General features: G+C 28.9%; 1 protein-coding gene across 1 annotated transcript; it reads right to left on the bottom strand.

The window, feature by feature from the left end:
* Positions 1-2930: 2930 nt before the first annotated feature.
* On the bottom strand, positions 2931-14569 carry LOC136074472 (interferon-induced very large GTPase 1-like). The gene is made up of 3 exons (XM_065786795.1): positions 14429-14569; positions 6436-7774; positions 2931-6352 (listed from the first exon to the last, which is right to left on the bottom strand). The coding sequence occupies exons 1-3, from the start codon at positions 14567-14569 to the stop codon at positions 2931-2933; spliced, it is 4902 nt and encodes a 1633-aa protein (XP_065642867.1).
* Between the last annotated feature and the right edge of the window lie 10607 nt (positions 14570-25176).

A 25176-nucleotide genomic window follows, 5' to 3' on the forward strand; every position in this document is an offset into this window, starting at 1 on the left:
ATTATATATTATTATAAATTATAGGCTATAAATATATATTATATAGCCAAGTTGCTGAGGTGCAGGCTTTTAATTTCAATCTTGAAGATAAAAAATTACATAAATATAATTCTTGTTCCGGCCGGAAGTTAAAATTTCTATTCCGGTACACCTCTACATATGATTCATAATAATTTTATATAGAAATACATCAGCTATTGTTATCATTATCATCTTCCTCGTCATCGTTCTTTCCTTCTGCATGATGATCGTCTTCATATTATAACTATGACTTTATAACGTTTTTTTCTATAATTGTAACATTTGCTTCAAAGCAATTATTCATTTACACGGTAGCTGTACAAAACAAGTTAAATAATACATACATAAATATACATTTATCAAAGAATATATGTGTTTGGTCTATATACTAATTTTAATTCGATTATAAATTCATAGCAACAAATTCTCTATAAAAAAAATTACGCTAAAGCAGCTTTTAAAAATGGCCGCAAACTATTTTAACATTAAAACCTGTAACACACTATGCGAATTTTAAAATGTAAAATATCAGTTGTATTCCAATGTTGGCCCGACGTTGGTTCGACGTTAGCGCTTAATTATAAAAATTGCTTAACGATTCCGACGTTGTTTCGACATTGACCCAACGTATGCATGCTTACAACAAGTCCTTTCATTTTCACTTCTGTTCCATTTCATTTGCACAATATTCGATTTCATGGAACAAGCCTTTTCATTTACACATAAAAAGAGGTTTCCTGTTGCTAAAAACAAGTCCTTTCATTTACACTTAAAAGAGGTTTTTCTGCTGCCAACAAGAGGCTTAAAATATTAATGTTCATTATTTAGATTTGAGTCATCAAAATGAATTTATCAAAGAGTGCGTAAGAATCATCCACGGTTCCATCATTAAGCAGGCTCGTACTGTCATTTACTATTTTATTCCATTGACTAAGCAAACTACCTTAGTTCCCCTCTATGATTGCCTCCGGTCGAGCAAGTCATAGTTTTCAATAAGACTTTGGTTAAAAAAAACAACAACAAGAGAAAGACTCTTTACGAAAAGTCAAATTATAAAATTCATTTATATAAAAAAGAGGAGAAGCGATTTCAAATTCAACAATTAAGAAACTTCAAACTGCAGAAAAGTAAAAGACCAGGTTTTCTTTCCTCTGACTCTATTTACTATGGGTTATTTTTTAATATTGAACTTACGTTGAAATAACTTTTTTTAATCATATATTAACCAACGTTGATATAACGTTATGTGCTTGCTGGGAAACTGCAGAAAAATCAAAGAACAGGTTTTTTTTTCTATGACTCTTAGAATCTAATGGTTGAGTGAGGAAGTTGAATCACCTAGCGTGGAAGAGAAATGCAAAATTTTGACCCAAACCTATGTGAACGATGTGAATGAAGAGAAACTTATAAGGGAGGTTCGTCATCTCGATACTCTGAAGCGTGCCAACTTTATCGGCTCAAAAGAATTTTTCACTTTGATAAAGCTATTGAATGGAATCTACCAAAAAGGTCTACAATTTCTATTTGATCAATATGCTTTTTGTTACGCATTTTAACACGATTTCTATTTCCTAGAGCTAAGATTTATCATGACTCAAGAACAACTTTCAAATTTTCTAGTTATATCTATTGGGCACGATCTTGCAAAAAATCTGTGCTGAGACAAAATTATTGCAAATTTTGCAAGGAATAAAGTTTGGAGAGAAAATTTTGCACAAAACATTTTCTAGATTAGCTATTACACTTTATGCTTAGAGTTTCTTACAATGTAATAAAGTTCAGTCAATTGTCTGTTTGCCTATTTTTTTAAATTTGTTCATTTTTGTACAGTTTTTTTTTAAAAAAACAACTGCCTCTAAGTAAAATAGGTCTCTTTGATATTGGGACGGCAAACTCAGTAAAAAAATATTCAATTTTTTAGGCGTTTAGATTTGTTATCAAATTTTTTTAGATTATATGGATATGATAGGGTACTAGTAAAATTTTGACCCCAGGCGTTATAAAGAGGTTAGTGGTAATGGCAACGAATAAAAATATTTAATAAAATTTTATTTATATTTAAGATTTGATGTTGATATATTTACATATCAACATATTTTTATTTACATATGTTGACATATTATGTATATTACCAGTATTACAGTTAAATAAAATTAAAATTATCTACTTTCTTGAAACTTTAAGTTTAAATTTGTTAAAAAAAAGTGCAGTTAAAAGATATACACTTGCATTATATATAATTAAAAGATAAATAGATATATATAATACTATCCGATAGACACCAATACCGTAAATAATCAAGTAAAACCTCCTTCCATCAAACCAAAACCTCTATTCGATTACCCCACACCCAAAAAAACTGATTTTTTAAATGTTATATTTTTGATCATTTTCAGTATAGTGCAAAACACACACAATAACTCATGCCTTCAGTAGAACTCATACATTTCTGCACAAAGTTAGTTTGTGATTAATGATTCAAAATTGATTGAAAACTTATTTGATAAATATGGAAAAAAAGATTGATGAATATCAATAAAAAGATTTCTTCACGTTGGTTGGTAGGTTGTTCTAAAGAAGGGTTAGAAGGTTGGTTTTAAGTGTAGTTCGTAGAATGGTTAGAAAATTATTTGGAGGATTGGTTAAAAGATTAGTTAAAAGGTTAGTAGGATGTTTAATTTGAAGTTTGGTTAGAAGATTGACTTTAAGATTATTCATGAGTTTCATTAGAAAGCTACTAGAAAGTTGGAAGATTGGTTAGAAAGTTGTTTAAAAGTTAAATTGTTATATAGTTGTTTTAGTTTATTAGTTTTTTAATTTATAACTTTAATTGTTTAATGGAGGCATCTATAAAAAAAAGTTTGTTCAAATTTTACTACAATTTATAAGGAATCTCAAGTAAATGTTATTTATATAACATAACAATCGTTTTCCAATCTAGAAAGATTTTTTATGTGAAATCTTTTCCCCACTGCTTCCACAGCTTCCTTCTTCGTTATACTTGACCACTGTTTTAAGTCTACTTTCTCAACAGAAGGGAAAATCATATTTATGTGGGGCATAATACGATAAGTTATATACTTCCAAAAAGATAGCTCTTCACATGCCATGCCTTTAATGTCCCAACAGGAATAGTTATCTCCAACTGTCTTATAATTTGCATACTTGACATACTTACCGTTGGTAGCTTCATTTTTGAATGATGCAGATGATTTGATTGTCTCATTGCAAATATCAAAAACAAATTGATTTGATTCTGCCCAAGCAAAGTTGCCAAAACCTTCCGGCCTATGGCTTTGACAGGAGTGAAGGCTCTGGCTAATTATGTGCGCATTATCGCACGGTGCTCTACAAAATGGACACGTTACTTTACAACCAAATAAGTAGTTCTTTATTTCATTTACAGCCTCGTACTTTAAATAATTTATAGTTGTATTCATGTTTTCAAATTTAAAATTATGTGAACATATGGTTAGTGATAATTTCTTTAAAATATCATTTTCATCTTCTTCTCTATTACCTTCATTCGGCATCTGAATGCTGCAAAAGTCTGATTTTCCAATACCTAATCCTATAATATGGGGTTCTTTGCACAATTGCGATATTAAATCAATTTCTTTTTTTGCAATCAAGTTTTTAATACACAACTCTGTTTTACTTATCTGGAGATTTAAGTTACTTTTTAAAATCTTTTTTACGTTGATATTTGGACAAGCATTCAAAATGTCCCGTATCTTATTTTCAAATACGTCAAAGGGATTATGGAAGTAATCTTTCAAATAATTTATATTTAAATCTGTTAGAGAATTATTTTGTACTGCATCTATAATATCAAGAAGAACCAAACCGTGAATGAGTTCCTTAAGAGAAACTCGTTTAAGAAAGAGTTCTTTTAAGGTTCTCGTAATGTTTTTGTTAACATTAGTGAAAATAGCATTTAACAGAACTGTAAAAATTTGATTGGCTATTATTGCAAGATTTCCTTCCTGTTTAAGAACCATTAAAAATAGTGCCTTTGTATCTTTTTTTCCGTCGACAATTTTTCTCTTGACGTCAACATATTCAAAAAAATAATTTTGTGCTTCTTCAAAATGTGGTTTTAAAAGTTGACTAATATAAATCGAATAAATTGCTTTAAATTCGCATGACAACTCAAATGGAATATTTAAACTAGAATTAATCTTATGCAGCCAAAAGTCTACTTTAGTTAAAAACTCTTTGATTATAATAGAGCAGTCAAAATCTTCACTCTTTTGAATTTTGAACTTTTTTAAACCGTTAACGTTTTCAAACTCAAAATCTCTTAACAAAGAAAGTTTTGTTTTTTTAACTACTGTTGATAAATCTTCTTTACGTTTTTTGGATATTGTTTTTAAATTGGTCTTTTTCAAGTAATTTAGTAAAGCCCCGAAAGAAACCTTTTCGTTAAAATATGTCATATGCTTGTTAAGATTAGGAGTGTTTTTATACATTTCTAAAATTTCTTTTTTAAACTGCTCTTCAATATCCATCTTTTGAAAGCTGAAATATTTTTTATTTGTTAATTTTTTCTCAATGCATTCCCAAAAACAATCAAATTCAATATCGCATTCTTCATTCGAATATTTAAAAGAACTACCGTTGCTCGACAATTCTTTTTCTTTCAGCAAATTATTTGCTACTTCTCGAGCTTTAACATCTACGTCTGTTTTTGCTTTTAAAATTTCTAACTTCCATTTATGACTAGACTTGTGATAGTTATACCACTGTACAATTCGATTATCACAGTTCTTTTTTAAATCGGCAAATACATCTTTCATAGAGTTAATTCCTCGTTGTTCCCATTGGTTGTAAAAGGTTTTATTTGAGGTTTTTTTATCAATATAATTTAGAAACTCTTTTTTTTTTTTTTCAAAAATAAAGTCCGCTTCGTTTTTTAGTTGTTCTTTTTTTTTTGTGATAACACTCCAGGCAGCATTTTCATTAAATTCAAGTTTCTCATTTTCATTTTGTTTATTTTTAAAAAATGCGGATATTTCATTGCAATAGACTTCCGTACAAGAACTCAAATGTTTTTCCATATTTGACTTCCAATCACTTAACTCGGTGTCAACCTCGTATTTAATCTGGACTTCAGCACTATTTAAAAGACTCAATACAAAATTTTCTTCAATAACTCCACTCCATATAAGTTGAAACTTTTTTGAGAAATCATCAAACGTTTGAGCTACTTTGTTTTGAAGTAGGAACTTTTCGATTATAAATTCTTTAAGATTTTTACATGCTGAAATGTATTCAGAACTCATGGATGCCATTGTAGATGAACTATCAAGAAACTGAGGAAAGTAAAAAAAATTTTCCAAAGATACATTTACAATGCTTTTAAAAGATTTAAAACGGTCTTTGGAGCTATTCAACTTTGCTTGAATGATGACCGCTTCATCCATCATCTGTATAAAAGTATTTCTGCTGTCATAGTTTTTATCTTTTGAAGAAGATCCACAGTTCTGATGAACAAAAATACAACTTGGATGTATGTCTACCATATTCATTCTCATCAATGCACAAATGCTTATTTGTAAAAAGTTTTCTACATTAGAAGGTAACTCTCCCATTACATTAATAATCGTTAAATTGGATATTCCTAAAACGAATGTTGCAATTTCATTGTCATGAATATTACAACCGTAATGCTCAGGAGCACTCAGCCCTTCAGTGTCGATCACTAGAAGCGCATCTACGTTGCATCCTTTAATAGTCAGAGGAACAAGCTGCAAAAACGCTCCTTTTGTACATCTACCAGACCCCACAGGATATTCTAAACCAAACATTGTGTTAAGTAGAGTTGATTTACCAGTGCTTTGTGTTCCAAGTACAGTTAAAACAAATACATTTGGTTCATGATTTATTTCAAAATGATTTTTAAAGAGTTTTTGCAGAATATTAAACACACTACAGAGCCAGTTTACAGGAACGTTTAACCCGTCGCCGTCCATTAATTCTATTGCAAATCCTTTTAGCAGTAAAATTGCTGCAAGTTCTGGTAATTTTTTTGAACATGTCAGTAGTTCTTTGGGTAAGTATTTTTCTTTTTCGTACCTAGACGCTGTCTCAAATATTAGTCCGACTTCACGAAACATGTTTTCAATTCCGATAGAAACGTTGATTATCTTACTTTTTTGATTATTGTATAAATTTACAAGTTGATCTTGTTTTTCTTGATAGACACATCGGTTTTCTTTATTATCTGAGTTATTTATTTTTTCTTCCAAACAATTTATTTCTTTACGAAATTTAAAAAGATCAGATTTCATGACTGAAATGTTTTCTTTGCACCAAATATCTAATTTATCTTGAACAAAATACACATAGTTTAATTTAGAAAACTCATCACAATTAAATTAGTAATAAATTTCATCATCAATAAAGATAAACCGTTGCAAATAGATTCATACTGCAAAGACTTGATATTCGATAGTTCTTTTTGAATAAGGTTTTTTTTTTTCAGATCCATTGATCTTGTTTCTTCGCGTTGCTTTTGAGCATAATCTTTAGCAATAGATTGAAGTGGAAATAAATCTTTTCTATTTCTACAACTTGATTCGTCATCAGAATCTCGAATTTTGTTCATTTTTTCTAAAAGCAATTTTGATGTTTCTGAAGCTCCAGAATTGTTCTCACTCATTGATTCCTTTTTTAAAGATTCAAAACGTTTGTTAAGACTATTTGGCTGCGGTATTTCACTTACAGATTCGTTTATTTCATTTTGTAATAATTTCACAAGCTTAACAGACTCCTTTTCTATTTTTATCCAGCATATTTTTTTACTTAGAGATTTAAATGTTTCGTGATTTTCTTTTAATTTAGACCATGCTTTTTTAGTCATTAAAACTATAACTTTCAACTTTCTTGAAGATTTTTTTATTCGCCAAGCCATTTCAGCAAAAAGTTCTTTATACCTGTTATCTTCAAACATCTCCTCATCACATAAAAATAAAACGACATCTGAAGCGTTAACTAGAATCCTCGCATTCTCAAAATAATGTAATGCATCTCCCCTAAGGTTAAGCATACAGAAAGAGGTTGAAAAACTTTCTTCGTATTTTGTTTTTTGAAACCACAGTGCTTCTACCATTCCACTTGACGCTTTTCGCAAATAATTGCTTGACGAAGATTCTCTTGTAAAGTAGCCGCAACCACCTAGTCCACTTTCAAACTTAATTTTCAATAAATCGTTTCCGAGTTTTGATTTAGAAATACTATTTTTACTTTGTTTTCCAATACGTAGCAAAGAAATAACTGGCAAATCAGCATGAGATGCGTTTATCTCAAAAGTTTGATCAGAATTTTTTATCCACATTAGTTCTACTTTACTTAGTGAAAAGTCCATAAATAATGTTTTCTTTTTACGTAATAAAACAGGTACCGAGAGTTTGCATACGAAAAGTTTTTTAAAGAGTTTTCTTCTTATTGAATTATTAGAATTTTTAATTAAGTAGTATAATAGATCCATAGGGTGATAAACACCTTTATGCATTCCTGTTTCATCAATCCACTTAATTTTTTTGTTTAAACATTGATAATCTCCCATTTCAATAGATTTCAGCCACCTTAAAACTCCAATTTGTTTACAATTTGCAATAAGCGATGAGTTAGTTTCAAAAATTGTTTTTTTTCGTTGTAGTGCAATTTTTATATCTCCTTCGTTTATTTGATCTTCAATGTTAAAATACTTTTTATTATCTTCATCATCATCGTAATCTGGAAAGTCATCCTTAAAAATCACACAGTAAGTATAAGAATGTAAAAAAAAAAAAAAAATTATAAACTGTTTAACCAACTATATATATATATATATATATAAAAATACAATTGTAACAATTGAGTGACAAGTTTTATGGCAACTAAAACAAACTTCGTAATTTCTAATACTGCCATAAAACTTGGTAAATTTTGATCCTAAGTATTCACAGTAAAAAATATGACACCGAAATAACGATTACATAACATTAAGCAAAAACTATATATGTTATATATGGTGTATAAAATATGTAATATTCAATGTGTATATACACTATCGTCCATAATTATTCGAATGGTCGTACTTTTCGAAATAAGAAATCATAGTTTTACTTACTATTGGGAGAGAAACTAAGCAAAGTCTACCTGAATTATATGTTATCTTCCTTTCTATTACGTTTACAAAAAAATAAATAAGTCCGATTAGATTAATTTATAATTTACTTGCTTTTAATCACCCTTTGAGACTATAACGGCCACACATATTCATGGCATTCTACTTAACGATTTATCCAATTTGTCGAGGTCAATTTTATGTCACTTATCATCTTATGCATCATTTGGCATTAGCTTTTGACATTACTTTCAATTCCTCACATTAAAATCCGATAGGAGAGAGATCTTGTGATTGGAGAGGCTCAATTATTTTATTTGATATCGTTCTCGAACTCAGTCAAATAACTAAATCAATTTTTCGAAAAATAAGTTTTAGATTCATGCTTCAAGTCATTTTCTTGTAAAAAAAATTAATAGCTTCTCATTAACCCATCTTTCCGAAGGCGTAGTATAATCATTTTCACAAAGTCACCTGTGGCGATCTAACCAAAACAGCCCCACACCTTAACAGATTTTTTTTTCCAGACAATCAAACTTATCTTGAAACCAAAGTTTTTAAAACTTCGGCACGTCGGTCCACCTTTACAGTCATTGATGGTCCATTTTTTATGCAGTTTTGCCAACATTTTTACTCTTATGACTTTTATCAGAGCATTTTAACAAAAACTTTTTTAAATTATCTAATAGTGCAAAAATAAACATAAAAAATAGTTAAGAAAAAAATAGCATTTAAAAAAAAAGTTAATGCCATTCGAATAATTATGAACGGTAGTATATATATATATATATATATATATATATATATATATATATATATATATGTATATATATATGTATATATACTTAAACATAAAACAAATATATTTAATTCCAATATAAGTTAAATACAACGTTGTGCAAACGTAAAAAATAATGTTGAATCAACTTAAAATACAACGTTTTGCCAACATAAATTACAACGTTGAATAACGTAAAATATTACACATGTCGACTTAAAATACAACGTTAGGCCAACGTTATTATTTGGTTGTTAACGACGTCGCATTTATAACCAAAATGATATAAAATCAAAGTTGGCGGTTGATGTTGGTCAACGCAACGCACAACATCGTTCTAACGTTTTATCAACGTATGTTGTCTAGCTGGGTCTGGGCCCATTCCACCAGTTTTGCAAAAATAAAGGCGTAAAAGCTAAATTTTTGTAACTCTCTCGTCGTAACTTTTCATTTTTTCATTTTCGTGTTTTGCATATCTAGAGATAATTCTATTTGTGATGTCGTGTTAAGGCTCTTGACTTTCACATCAAACTAGTTATTCTGAGCTCTACGCCAGGATCCGCGGGCACGAATATCGTCGCTTCGTCTGCTTCATATACTTTTTTTTCAAAAATTTTACCGTTTATTGTCAGAAGAGTTTGCTCTACTTGGACATCTTTGCAAATCTGAAGCATAAAGCATGTTCTCCATTCAGAATTTTTTTCGCTTTGGAGGAAATTTTCGTGCGGAAAAGTTCTTCTTCAAACAGTGTTAATAAAAAAGCTCGCGGAAAATTATGAGAAAAGTTAGCGAAAATAAAAGCTCAACAATGAGCTTATTAGCGGAAAGTTCTTTGTTTCTATAGTATTAACCAGAAGCGATTCTACAAATAATATGGGAGGGGGGGGGGAGTGTGATTCCTCAAAAAATACCGACTAGCTTCTTATAAAAAAAAAAAAAAGGTCTTCAAAACAAAAATTTAACCGACTGAATTGTGTCAAGTAGCCGACTAGCCAACTTAGTTCGTAAAAAAAGTGACTATAACTTGAAAATCACCTTCTTTGGGGAAGGTGTACCCCCACCCCCACCCCACATAGGCACACACACCCTCCGTAAAATCGCCTCTATTATTATCCAATAGAATTAAAAGAATTTAAATTTAGTTTAGAAGTGGCTCTTATAAGACTATATGAAGACTTTATAATTATAAAAGCAACAAGTATACTTGGGATACAAACATATTAATTCACAAGTATACTATTTAATGAAAATATTAGTGCCTAATTAGATATAGTAATTGGATAATTGGTTTACTAATTAGGTAAAGAATACTAAAATTGTAAAATTTTATAAATGTTTAGGTTCATACTTTTTTTTGTAATATAACGAACTTTTTCTTTGTTTTTTGTATTTTTCTCAAAATGTCATTTTTAGCAGATATATAATTTTAAAACATGATATTTTTCAGATTGCGACCATTTGTTAACCTAAAATTTTTTGGGTGCTTTTATTATTGTTGAACTTAGGTAATGAACCAGAATTACAAATAAATATGGTGTCAAAGTATATTTAATACCTTTTTTTCTTGCCTTTTTTGTTCAAAAATTTTATAAATCTATTAAAAATTACTTTTACAGTGTTCTATGCATCTTCGATGCATGATTCTGGTTCATAACCTCTTTGCATTTTTTAGGAACATAATGTGAACATTTTAGAACTAATTGATTTATATAAACGGAGATATCTTGTTTTAAATTATACCCACCTTTGCGTAATTTTTATGGAATAAGTGAGGCAAAAGTTGGGAAATCAAGATTTCGTATTTAAAAAAATATTAGTACAATTGTTTCAACTTGTCTGATGGTATTTTTAATTTTGTTTTGATTATTTTAAAGAAAATTTTTTGAATGGGGGTGTACCACCTTAAAGGAACTTCCAAAAAAGAAAAATCGTTAAACGAGATTAAGAATTGAAGAAGTTTTATTTAATTTAGAATTTAAAGAATATTTTATAACTTTTTTATACATATATAATGTTTATATTTATGAAGAAAAAATAAAAACTTTAATGTAAATTTTTTTATTCCATTTATTGTGTGAATACAAATTTCTAATATTCTTTATCAAAAGAATTAGATTTACTACTATTTTTTATACCTTGCCATAATATTGAACCTAGCTCCAAATTAAAGTAATTTTTATAATTATTTCTAATAGATTTAGCTTCTTTTATAAAATTATGAGCTCCGAGACATTGAATTAGTTTAAGTCTTTGATAATTATTTATTTCTTTTCTCTAATGAGCACGTATATTCTCATTCGGTGTTTCTTGATCAACATAATCACTTGGACAATATGAAAAACTGTCTGCTTTTATTTGTATCTTCGTCAAAAAATTGGCAGAGCCACAGTTGCTTTCACGCCAAGTTTTACATTTTCAACTTTTGATATGCTTGTGTTTCTAAATATTTGGAATCTGCTAGCTAATACGCCAAAACAGTTCTCAATTACCCTTCTCCCTCTTGATAAGCGATAATTAAAAACGTTTTATCGAGATTAGTTCTTTGAGGATAGGGCCTCATCATATGCGGTTTTAATGCAAATGCTTCGTCGGCTAAAAAGGTGTAGGGAAATATTATGGATTCTGAATAAACCCTTATATATGATGGATCACGAACATTTAATAGATTATTGTTGATAGCAAATCCATCTTTGCTGCTATTGTAGATACCATCGTTGCTTTGACGCCCGGAGCCACTTTTACCAACCGAAGTGAATTCATATTTTGCATTACACCTTGCTAAAAGTACAACGCTAAATGTGTTTTTGTAGTTGAAATACGTTGAACCACTTCGAGCTGGTGAATGAATAACTACGTGTTTTCCATCTAGTGCGCTTAAACAATGAGGAAAATTCCATCGTTTATAGAATTTTGAAGATATTTTAAGCCATTGTTGTTGTGAAGATGGTGCTTATAAATATCCTTTCTTACACAAAAAAAATTTTATATATCAATAATTCCTCCTACAGTTATAGGACTCAATCTACTTATTTCAATTGTTATCTGAGCATCGCCATTAGCAAGATATCTTAATGTAATACATAACTTTTCTTCAGTAGTTACAACTGAACATCTTAGAGAAGGTTTTAGATCTAAAAGGAGAAACCCAGGATTGTAATACTTCAAAAGCTTGTGAACTTATGCAAAATTTTGAAAAAAAAAATTCACTGTCCAATGATTTTAATTTTTTCCAACATGGATACTTTCATGGTAGCCCACAAGTACTCCGATTGAAACGAAGACGCAATGCACAGCGAAATTGTGTTTTATTTATATATAAAACCTTGATCTTTTGAGTAGAAGCACACTTAGCCATCTAGAGATACCCTGAGCATGCGCAGTCAAAAATTGTAAAAAAAAAATCTTTGATTTTTTCTACTCTATTTTTTTTCTGAAGTTCATTATGAAGCTTAATTTTTTTGTTGTCTTATTTCAAAGTTATTCTAAACCATAACGATTAATTTATTGAGTTAACAGATACGACCTTGTATTATAAATTTTGTTGTTAACGGTAGAATATCTTGTTTTGTTTAAAAAAAGATATTTTACCGTTTGATTTAAAACTTTTAAATCAAACGGTAAAATATCTTTTTTTTTTAATGTTATGTTTTTTAATTAACAATGTTATAAAGAATTTTTTCTAGCTGAAAGTAAATATTTTTGTTTTTTTCAATTAATTGATGGTATTTTAAAGTTAGTTCTTGAGACCGATAATTTTGTCTTTTCACACACTTTTTATTTATCTTACATAACTGTTAATAAGATATTTTGTGAACCATTCAATCAAGTTAAATCTTATTTGTCGAAGATTTGCAGAAGATTTAACGAAAGACCCAGTGTATAAATATTGTATAAATATGTATAAATATATATATAAAGACCATGTGTATAAATATTCTGAAAGAATTGAAAATCTTTTTGTGTTTACACTAGCATTGACAATAAAAATATCCAACCACAAAAAAAGTGCAGCGATGTTATATGAATTTGAGAAACATTGAAAAAAGTTCATGCAACAGTGTTAAAGCAATTTTTTTTTTCTCATTTAATTGACTGGCCATTACCATGTGCAGACAAATGTTGTTTTTTATCAAAAGTTTCTGGAAGGAAAGTTGAAAAATATGTTTGGTTATGTATCACATTCTTTTAAGTTGCAATAAACAATGCAAATTAAAATATGCAGTTAAAGAAAATAAGCATAAAAAATTACATGAAGAAAATTGTATTCGTGAAAAAATATTGCATACTCTAATTTGCAAAAAAACTGAAAATGAACTTGATACAACACTAACTGATGTGTTTTTATTAAAAGAAAATAATGCTAAACAATGAATTGTACTACATGTTATAAAGCAAAATCTTCAAATCTTACTTCTTGTTACTTCTGAAACTCTTTTACCCTTGTTCCTGGAGGACCAAGACTAGGCATAATTTAAATATTATAACAAAAAAAACTATTAAACTATTAAAATTTAATCTAGTTTCAACTTACTTTCCAGCCTTCCCCAACTAGCGCTGATACGTTGATAAAACGCTAGACCAATATTGCGCGTTGCGTTGGCGCAACATCGACCGCCAACGTTGTTTTTGTATCATTTTAATAACAAATGCAACGTCGCTAACAATTAAAAAACAATGTTGGGCCAACGTTGTATTCTAAGTCGGGACTGAGTAATATTTTATGTTGATACAAGGTTGCATTTTAAATTGGTTCAACATTATATTTTACGTTTGCACAACGTTATATTTAACTTTTATCTGAATTAAATTTATTTGTTTTATATTTCAGTATTTAAACATTAAATATTATATATTTATACGCGTATATATGAACTTATATGTATTTATGCGCATATATATGTATATCTGTACTTATACATATATATTTCATTCTTTATGATGAATCAACAATGCTAATGAGGGTATTAAGACTTATCCTCTTTGGCTAATTGCCATATAGAGGCTACATACCCGGACCCGCAAAGACAAGTTGAGCTCACTAAGAAGCATTATAAACCGCTTCGCTTACCAAGAGTAAGTGAGTTAGAAGAACGAGATAAGTTAGCGTAAAAGTCAGAAATTTGATGAATTAAATAATTATTTTAAAACCCTAAATTGAGACGATGACAAAGGCTTGGAAATAAATAAATGTAACAAAAAATAGATGAGCCGTTATAAAGGATATAAAATCTTTATTCCAATTATAAAAGGAGCAGCATATAAACCAACACTAAGCCTCTATGTATAAATGTAGAACTAAAAGCGTTGTCAAAAGAAAAAAAAAACGTTTAGTTCAAATTTAGAAGGCAGAAATTCATAGACAATCGTTTACTTGCAAAATACAAAAAAATAAACAAGACTTAAAAAAAAAAGGCTATTCATATATTAATAATGAAAACAAAAGTCAAAGACAATATAAGAGCGACTTAACTAAAAAATGGTAGCATCGAAACTGATTTAAAAGTAATTGCAAATACATTGAATGAATAATTTGCATCAGTATTCAATAATCCACAAACTTCATCTGTTTCAATCATAGATATAGAAACACAAAAAAGCTGTAGAAATCCAGATTTTAAGGCCTCTGTTGTAGAAAAATACTTAAGCAAACTGGACATTAATAAAGCAACTAGAATGGACAGAGATTATCCAAAAGTTCTAAAAGAGTGCAACTTTGCTATAGCCAAACCACTATTGCTATGGTTATGTTTATGGTTATGTGCAAATATTGTCTCAGTGTTTAAAAATGGTGACAACTTGGACCCATGCAACTACAGACATGTATCTTTAACATTGGTAGTTTGTGAAGTCATAGAAAGGATAATTAAAGACAAAGCTATGAAATATTTAGTAGAAAATAAACTAATCAATAAAAATCAACATGGATTTGTTAATAATAAAAATTGTGTGACGAACTTATTGGAACCTCTAGCCGTGATTGGGGGCCTATATTAATATTCTAAAAATTGCGAAAGTGAAAAGCTCACATTTAAAACCTTGCTAGAGAATTTTTAACTTTTTCAACTTAATCTTGTTTATTCTTTTATATTTCCAATATCTTTGTATTACTAATGTTTTTTATATTATAAATTTTTGTAAATAACTTTAAAACACTGTATTTTTACTTACTTGTAAACTCCTTAGAGTGTTAGGAGTTATATATATATATTATATATATATATATTTATATATATATATATATATATATATATATATATATATATATATATATATATATATATATTTATATATATATATATATATATATATATATATATATATATATATATATATATATATATATATATACATTTATTATGTCTGATATGGGTAGTGATCTATTATATTTGAAAAAAAAGCGTTTGAAAATCTTATGTTATGGTTTGCCTATTTTTATATATTTTTAAATAATTATACTTTATAGATGCCAAAAGAGTGTTGTGTATATGGCTGCAAAACTAATTACCAAAGTACCAAAAATAACAAAAGCTTTGAAAAAATACCAGTGTATCGTTTTCCTAAAGACAAAGAACAAAGAAATATTTGGATAAAAAGTATTCCAAATTCTAATCTTTTAAGACCGAAAATGCCACCATCTGTATGGTCAGGAATACCTTCAAGTCAAATACCTACTCCATTACCACGTCATCGCACAATATGGAAATCTTTAAGCATTGTTAGAAATGTTAGAACTGATGAACTTAGCACTTTTTTATTGGCTGATACAGCAACATATATTGATTTTAAAAATGTTTTATTAAATAATCTCAGGGTTTTTTCAGTTTCAGTAATAGGATATATGATTAAAAAAAAATTAATATTCAATCTATTACGTTTTATGATGGTATTGCTTTATTTCTTGTTAAAATTTTTGAGAATTTACATTTTGAAACATTTCATTGCGGAATAAAATGTTTTATAAAAAGTTTGTGTAAAAATGGTATAAATATTGTTGATTCTTGGTCAAAGTTTGAGGAAATACTACATTTTTTAAATGTCATGGAAATAGATCATAAGAAAAACATTATTCAGCAACAAATATCAGTTATGTCTGCAAAACTTATTTGAAAAAAAATATATTAACCAGATACAATTATACCTAGTTTTGAATATTTTTCAACATCTCGTGCTTTATACAATAAACTAAGAAACAATTTTCAATTGCCATCAGTTAGTACTTTGACACGCATAACATCAAAGTTTGCAAAATTGATGATGCTAGTTTCTTAGACTCAGTTTTCAAAAACATTGAAGAAAAACAAAAAATTTGTATAATTATTCATGATAAAGTATATGTCAAAAAAATTGATGCTGTACCATGGCGGAACATTGTTTGGTAAATCTTTAGATGATCCATCATAATTGGCTAAAACTGTTTTGGGAATTATGATAGTATGTCTCAAAGGTGGTCCTAAATTTCTGTACAAAATGATTCCAATTTCAAAATTAAGTTCAAATTTTCTGTTTGAACAAATAAACTTCAGCATAAAACTTATAAAATCATCATCTAGCGATGTAAAAGTTGTTATCTGTGATTGTAATTGTATAAACCAAGCATTTTTCAAATTATATCATACTATTCCAGAAAAACCTTGGAAAACGGAAGATGGGATGTATTTATTGTTTAACTTTGTTCATCTTTTGAAAAACATTAGGAATCTATTACAGAAAAAACTGGTGAGCTAGTGTACAGTGATAATGGTATTCAAAGAACAGCTAAATCGGAGCACCTTAAATGCTTATATCAAATTGAATCAGAAAAGTTAGTCAAATTGTCAGACTTGAATGAAATTGCAATAGCTCCCAAGCCAATTTTAAAGGCAAAATGTATCTACTTGCCTTGAAGTTTTTTCAGATAAGACATATTATGCTCTGGTGACCTATTCTCAAATAATTTCAAATTCTAAGAATACTGCGATATTTATAAATAAAGTTATAACCTGGTGGAAAATTTTGAATGTGAAAGGTCGTGGAGCTGATGTAAGACACAATGATCCACTAGAAGCACCTATTTGTAGCCCTGATGATTGCCGTCTTAATACTCTACTTCAATTTGGTGATATGGCTCTTGAAATGTGTTGTAAAAATGGCAAGACTGATGCAGTTATCTAATGACATTGCAAAACCAATTCACCATACTTGCTATGGTATTGTCATGATTATGTTCTTCTTGGTATGTTTACAAGTGACCACTTAGAAAAAGAAATTTGTTGTTATCTTTAAATATTGACATAGATTCTTTTGATTTTAGTTCAGGTCATGAGTGTGCTTCTTGTACATATGTTTTATGTGAAGCAGGTAGTAAAATATTTGACAATTTAGAACAACTAGAGTCATCAATTTCTGATACTACCAAAATGTCTTTGATTTATATTGCTGGTTATGTATGTAGAAATGAATATGGTGAAAACATTTTGTTCAATCAAACATTACTTTATTATGAAAAGTTTGGTGAGTACCTCAAGTCTATAGATGGTCGTGGTCTTAAAATTCTACCAGACAATGTTTGGCAATGGGTTTTTTTTGCTTTGTCTTATTCCATTTGATTTATCTTATTCCATTTGAAGATAAAGTTTGTCGTAAGTCCTTAAGTGACATCTTTTTGCTAGTTTCTGAATTTTACTGTTTTTAAATCAATCAAAAACATTGCAACACACTTGCTAATATATTTTTAAACAATTTTTGTGCACAAATTACACCAAGATCTAATAAAGAACCTGCATTAAAAGTTTTAAAGTTATCATAAATTTGTTTAGAAAAGAATGATTTGTATCTGTTGTTGTTAAAATATATGCAAATATTTTCTTTGTTTTAATTTTTTTTTTTATATAAAATTTTAACTTTTAATTACATTTTAATATAAATATTTCTAAATAAACTAATTAAACTCATTAAGAGTCATATTTTGACTCCAAAATATAACTTTATAGTTAAGTTGCTGATAATCCGTAAAAATAATAGGCCCCAGTCACGGCTTACGGTTGCGCGATGAATAGGCCTTCAGTATAGAGCGCCATGATTAACATCCAAGAAAGCATTAGTTCTTTTAATTTTACCAATAGTTTTTTACATAATTACAATATTAATAAGGGGAGACCAGGGCTAGTTGACTCGGTTTTTACTCTATAAGCTCTGTAACCCTAACGGCACATTTTTTTGAAATTATTAAAGTGTAGTCCCAAAGAGTATGAATTTGGGTAACTTTTAAAAGTTGCATTTATTTACAAAAAAAAGTTCTTAGGGCCTTCTCGGGCCCTCAAAAAAAAAAAAAGAGTTCGCCAACTTACCCCACCACGGGGTAAGTTGTTTATACTCAAGGGGTAAGTAAAAGGGACTCACAATAATAAAAAATAAAGTTTAAGGTATTATTTATATGTATTCCAATAATATTTTAATCCCCCACCCCTTTTTTTAAAAAAGAAATCATAGCTGAAATATGGTTTTATCAACATCATCAAACTTTTGGGTCAAGTCATTGTAACATTTTATTCAAAAGAGTAATTATAATTAAAAAGTATATAATTATAAAGTATAGTATAATTAAAAAGTGAAAAAAAGTGAAAACAAAGCAGTGTTTCCAATTTATGGTTATACAAAAAGAACTAAAACGTATATTGTTTTATTATATGAATATTTTCAACTAATTGGGTTTCAAATCGGCTAGCAGCAACTATTGCAAATGAAAAAATAAGAGTTTCCGATTATGCATGATTCGTTTCCCAAAGGTGACATTACGTGCATTGAATTAAGACTACTTTTGGTTTACTTTTAGAAAACATTCCAACACAAATCAAATAAAAACACTCTTTTTCTACAGAGCTATTTGGACGATTCAAACCTTTTCCCATTAAGTGTATTCTTCCTTTATTAGTTGATCTTTTACTCATCTGATCCATTATCTTTATTTTACTTTTTATTTATTTTCTCTCTTCAATTGCTGACTTTTTCTTTTTAGCTGATTCTTTTCTATTTTTAAAACATTCATATTTGGTGAATCTGTTAGAATTAATGTGATTCTATTTCTTTTATTAACCCTAACTCTCTTTCTTGGTTCTGCTTTTTTGAATGGTCTTAAATCTTCAGGCGATAGAACTACAGTTAACTACAGTAGATGCATTGTACGTCAATATTGCTTGAATATCATGATGTGGTTCTGTATCTTTTGAGCAATCAGCTTCTAAAATGTCATTCTCTGATATTGTAAAGTCAACATTAGTTACATTACTTATATTTAGTTCATTTAGGTCTTTACTGATTTACAAGAAAAGTACTTTCTATAGCACAGTCTTGTTTCAGAGATGGTCTATCTAAGGTAAAGGTGGCATAAAATCGTGTTCTCTAAAAATGTTAACATTTAGTGGGAAAATACCTGTTTTTGTAAAACCAACCTTGATATTATTAGGGGTACATGCTAATGGAAATGAGTTACCCACAATACCTGCTATACTGTAAATAGACATTGTGAAACCAGGGTGCATTGTTATCCATGCATTGCAAGCTGTGTTAGTGTAGTTTTTAAAGGTCCAAATACACTACGATCTAGAGATTGAAGTTTGTGGCTGCAATGAGGAGGAAATGAACAAACCGATACCCCATTTTCTTTAGAGAAATCTAAAGCCTCTACTGAAAGATGAGAGTCATGATTGTCTAATAGCGACAAAACGGGTCGTTCTTTCGTACTTCTGGAATATTTGACAAAATGATAGGAAAACTGCAAAAATTGAACTTTGGTCATCCAACCAGATGAGTTTGCAGCGCCTGCACTTTTTTTAGGATCACCATTTAAAAAATAGCTTTTACATTTCACACGAGGAAATATAAGAAATGGAGGAAATGAATTTTCACTTGCAGAAACAACTACTGCGACTGTTACTAAATTGCCTCTCTAAGCTGAAGTAACATACCTAATTTGTTTAAAACCTTTTCTTGCTACAATATGATCTGGAGTTTGAACTGTGGTAATACCAGTTTCATCCATATTCCAAATATCTCCACTTTCTAACTTTAAACGATTAAGAACAACTTGTAAATTGTTGTAAAACTTTTGAACATTTGTAAGTAAGCACTGAATCAGTCCTCTCCAGCTGCTTCATTTGCACTCCAACTATGAGGCATTTTTATGCTATTCACTTTTCCATACTGATAAGCTAGTTTCCTCACTTCCTAAGGAGAAAGTCCATAATAAATATCAGAAGCTTTAATTACATTGTTCCAACAAATCTTCTTGTAAATCAGTACAGACCTAAATGAACAATACCAATATTAAAATAAATAATACTATATATATGCACACACACACAAAGCACAGTTATAAAATATAACTGCTATGTTCTTTAACACACACATAGGCTAACACACAGTTATAAAATATAACTGACATGTTCTTGAAGACCATTGAGCACTCTATTTGTAAATAAAAACACTAACATAATTTATATATATATATATATATATATATATATATATATATATATATATATATATATATATATATATATATATATATATATATATATATGTATATGTATTTATATATATATAGACTGACCTGTCAAGATTTTATTTATCATGATATTTACTGACCATGATGTTGTTGCTTTTTGCAGTATCGGGACAAACTTTTTTCAGGGATATAGTCTTTGGCTGTTTTTCGTATAAATTTTCCTTCTAATAAAATAACATCAACAGCATTTTTTATAAAGTTATGAGGAGTTATAGCCCTCTCTCATTTATAGTTTCGCATGTGATCTATGTGATCTATCATCTAATCGATTTTAGTATAATATTTCAAAAAATGAAAAATCTTGAAATTTACGTCCGATCGCTATCGGGCTTAATTGAAATATGCGGCGAACTTGCCCCGTCATTATTTTGCCAACTAACCCCGACAGCTATTTGGTCACAAACTCCCCTACCGAACCCTGAAAAAAGGTAATAATAAGAATAAGAATATAAAATAAAAGACTGTTAAATAAAACAGCTTGATATAAAACATATTAATAAAAAATGGATGGTTCGACATATTTCACGGAACCATGGAAGATATAACTTTAATCAAGTTTACCTGCACTTGATGCGATTGCTTTTAAAAATAGAAAAGTTAAAGAAGTTGTTAAAGTTACAAAAACGGGGAAAAAGCACATAAACCACAATACTTTTTATGCGCATGCGCAAATCCTTACAATACTACAGTGAAAGATGAAATGGTCAACTAGAAAGGTTTCCTGAGATTATTGACACTTTCTGATGAAAGGCTTTGCAGAAAAACGTAATTCGTCGACTCACCCCTGCTGACAACTTGCCCCGGTCTCTGTTAAATATGGTGTTAGGTTTAAACAAGTTCTGAAATAATTCTTTGTGGGTGTATCTATAGAGTAGAAGGAATTAGTGAGGAAAATAAAAAGCAAATTGTAACTCAATAAAACACTCCTATAAGTTATTAGAAAAAAATCAATATCCTGTTTTACTTATCTAAAGTTTACTTTATTTACTTAAAAATTAAACGTAGTGACAAAAACATTGGAACATTAGCTAACCTGAATATAACCAAAAACAGGTTTTTAGATGCACTGAATGATTGTTTTCTAACTTAAAATAGAATCAACTAACATTTCAAATAAATAACAAGAAAACAACAAACGATTTATGATCTCATCCTTTATTCAATTTAACCTTGTTTATTATATTTATTCAATTTAAACTTACCTTGTTCATATTTCTTTGGCTAAAAGAGAGGGAAAGAAGAAAAAAAAAGAAATAATTCTATGAATTAATAGATTTGAAATTTTAAAATCTTTCAATTATTGATATATTTTAAAATTTATTAAATCTATCAATAATTTGTTTTAGTTTAGTTAAAGATCTCAAATAAATTTGCATCTTTTTTGAGGTAAAAGAGTGAAATTTTGCGTTTTTCAATTTTATGGCTCAACTTTCTTTTTTTTAATTAAGACAGACCTACATTTTGACAGCATTCATTATTTTTCGTATTACGTATACGTATTCATTATTTATATCGTATTACGCATACGTATTACGTATTCATTATTTTTCGTATTTCGTATTCGTATATTTTTATTTACTTTATTTAATTTTTATGTGATTCTAAGCCCAATTAAATTTTTTTAAATCTCTTATATTGCATAACATTTAAAAAAACTTTTTTTTTAATTTACTTTGTGGTTACTAAACTGATCCAAGAAGTCCTTACGGTCTAATTACAAAGCAACGCAGAATAGCATTTAATTTTGAAGTTCACGCCTTCTTTTTTACCGATGTCGTTTATCTGGCTACAGCCGGCATCGGAGTTCGGACCTCTTGGTACTGAACATTACCGCTGCGCTATGGCTGCTGAGTTGATTTTTATTATTTAATAGGTGTATAATATAATATAATAATAAGAATAAGAATATAAAATAAAAGACTGTTAAATAAAACAGCTTGATATAAAACATATTAATATAAATTTTTCAACAGTCTTATATAATACATTCTTATATAAAACTAAAAAATATATTTTTTATACACACTCACTAAGTTTTTATTAAAATGTTTTGTCAGTTTTTTGCTGTAAATTAAAATAATATTACAAATCTTGAGCATTTTCCATTATTATTTTAACGCAATAAATGACTTTTCGTTTTGTACAATCACAATGAGACTTTAAAAAATATTTATCTCATTTACCCCTGAAAAATTTTTGTATGCTTATTATATACATATATGAGTAGGAAAACATTTCGTGTTCACTCCACATATTGCTTTCTGGGTTACTTCAGAGAGGTATAATAGACTAGCTATATTATACCTCGTTGGTGACCTTTAAACAGTCTTTTGTCATTTTTGGCAATGTAAAACTTATTAAAAATTATACCTTATCATTATAACAAGATATGCTCTCGCTCCATTCACTCTTTCCAAACTCACTATATGACATGATTTGAATTACAAAACAAGCAACAGGAGCATTTTCCATCATTATTTTAACGCGATAATCGTTTGACATTTCTAATTCGCAAATATTACTAAGACTGAGTTCCGTCCATTGAATAATCTCAGACCCAACTCTATATCTTAAATTATAACTTAGTTTTTCCTTGAATTTTTTTTTGTTATTTCGCCATTTGACAATTAGTTTATCTTTTTTAAAAATAGCTTTATACAGTTGAGGGCAAGGCATGTTTTCCGTTGCAACAGAAATTTCATAAAAAAGAGACGACTCACTATCTACTAAACACGTAGATATTCGAAATTTATAACTTTTTGAATAAAATAAATCTTTTATCTTGCATTTTAACTCAGCGGATTTGACAGTGATAGTTTTCCAGTCGTCATCATGGTTATCTGTTTTATGTTCAATTAAGTAATACCAAGAAACACCACTTTTAATTACTATTGGGGGTAACCAATAGAGTAGTACTTTACGCTGTGAAATAAGCTCATAGGTTACATTTAGTGGAGCGCTACATAATCGAGTTTTAAATTCAACTTGGCTTTCTTTACTTCTCACTAGCTTTTTAATACTTGTACAAACAACGCTTGCTATGTATTTACAACCACATTCAAGATTATTTATGGTGTAACTTATGTTTTCTTCATCTGGCAAGTCGTTGATTTCAATTATAATACAATCAGTTTCGTTAGTCAATAAATCTGTATTATTTGAGAGATCTTTGTAAACTTTTACAATAAACGAAGAAATATTAAGATGACCCTTTGTTGGCATTTTCCAACTTAAATCAACTTTGTCGTGCGATACCATTGTTACATTTAATTCTCGTACGCTTGAAGGAGGATCGAAATTATCCAGTATGCTGTTATCTTTCATCCATACTTGTAATCCTATTTGAGGCTTTTTACAACTTAAATAAGTTTCTACAATATAGTAAGATAACTTTGGGTTGTTTACATTTGCTTCAGCAAGTTCTAATAAGTCGTCCATTTTCAAAATATACTCATTTTTATAATCTTTTCCAAAGCATATTCCAAAGCTTGTGTTTTCTATTACGTCCGTATCAATAACAAAATCTGCATCTGTCTTTGTAACCGTGCTACACTTTTCAGCATAAGTTTTCATGCTTTTTAAATATTTTTCAGCATTGTCTTGAGTTTTTATTTTCAGTAAAATTGCAACTTCATGTTTCAAATCACTTAGTTCAAAATCTCTACTTAAAAATTTGATGCAGTTACCTGATAACCGTTTTGTGTAATTCTTAAAAACTTGAAGTTCTTGCGCTGCACATCCTATCCAGTTTTGGAGAGCAGATTCGCTGAATAGAGAGACATTATGCTCATTAATTATATCAATTAGTGCTTGTTCTTTGATCTTATCTGTTCGAATATTTAATACAATCTCTTTAATAATGTTTTGAAAACGTTTGTTGTATGTTTTTACATAATCTACGAAGGAATCTATTTCGCGGAATATTGGTAAACAATCAAAAATACTATTTTCCTGATTCTTTTTTAGATCAAATGACATGTTTATAGCCACGTTTAGGGTTTCTATGATGTTTTTTACTTGATTTGATAATATTACTGAAACATCTCTTGTAACTATTGGGGAATGAGTAATGTAATGAAAGTTTGAATTAACAACTTGTTTTGGAAGTAAAAATAACTTTATTGGCACTCCAATCGAAATAGAATAAATGTCTTCCCAAAATTCTGAGAAAAGTTTGGACTGCAAAGATCCGCACATAGTAATTGCTTCCCTCCAAGTAGTTACATTTTCATTCAATTTTACATCACTATATATTTTGCAGCAAATTTTGTCGGAATAATTTATAGCTGAATTAGAACAAGGATCTATTTTCCCCCACAAAGCTATCTGATTTAAAATTGATGACATGAGCTGAACTTGCTCATTTTTTAAAGTGTTGTTTCGAATTTTTTCTTCAAATAAAATATTACAATTGCAACCGAAAAGTATACCTGCAACAAAATGTGTGAACATTTCTTGTGTAGTTTTGTTTTCTAAGACTTTTATAAAATCAACTTTTTGAAAAGTATCAGAAATTATCTCTTTGTATAATGTTGTTTCACTATACAATAGAGCAATCTTTGCGACATCAGATGATTCTTGATTGTCGTTTAAATATTGAGCGCTGCCGCTGACATTTAACATTCCACAACAAAAACTTAATCCTAATCCATGATCTATGTCTAGCTTATGCATCTTGGATAAAAGGCTTGGATCAGAGTTTATTGAATACTGTTGACAGTT

The sequence above is a fragment of the Hydra vulgaris genome, chromosome 01, assembly GCF_038396675.1.
Source record: "Hydra vulgaris chromosome 01, alternate assembly HydraT2T_AEP".
Classification (NCBI taxonomy): Eukaryota; Metazoa; Cnidaria; class Hydrozoa; order Anthoathecata; family Hydridae; genus Hydra; species Hydra vulgaris.

Coding starts and splice junctions, on each gene's coding strand:
- LOC136074472 (XM_065786795.1), bottom strand. CDS start 14,569: ATGTCCAGTTTGCTTAAGTATTTTTCTACAACAGAGGCCTTAAAATCT. Junction 7,775..14,428: donor ATGCAAATTATTCATTCAAT/GTATTTGCAATT, acceptor GTGATTTTTAAG/GATGACTTTCCAGATTACGA. Junction 6,353..6,435: donor GTATGAATCTATTTGCAACG/GTTTATCTTTAT, acceptor ATTTTGTTCAAG/ATAAATTAGATATTTGGTGC.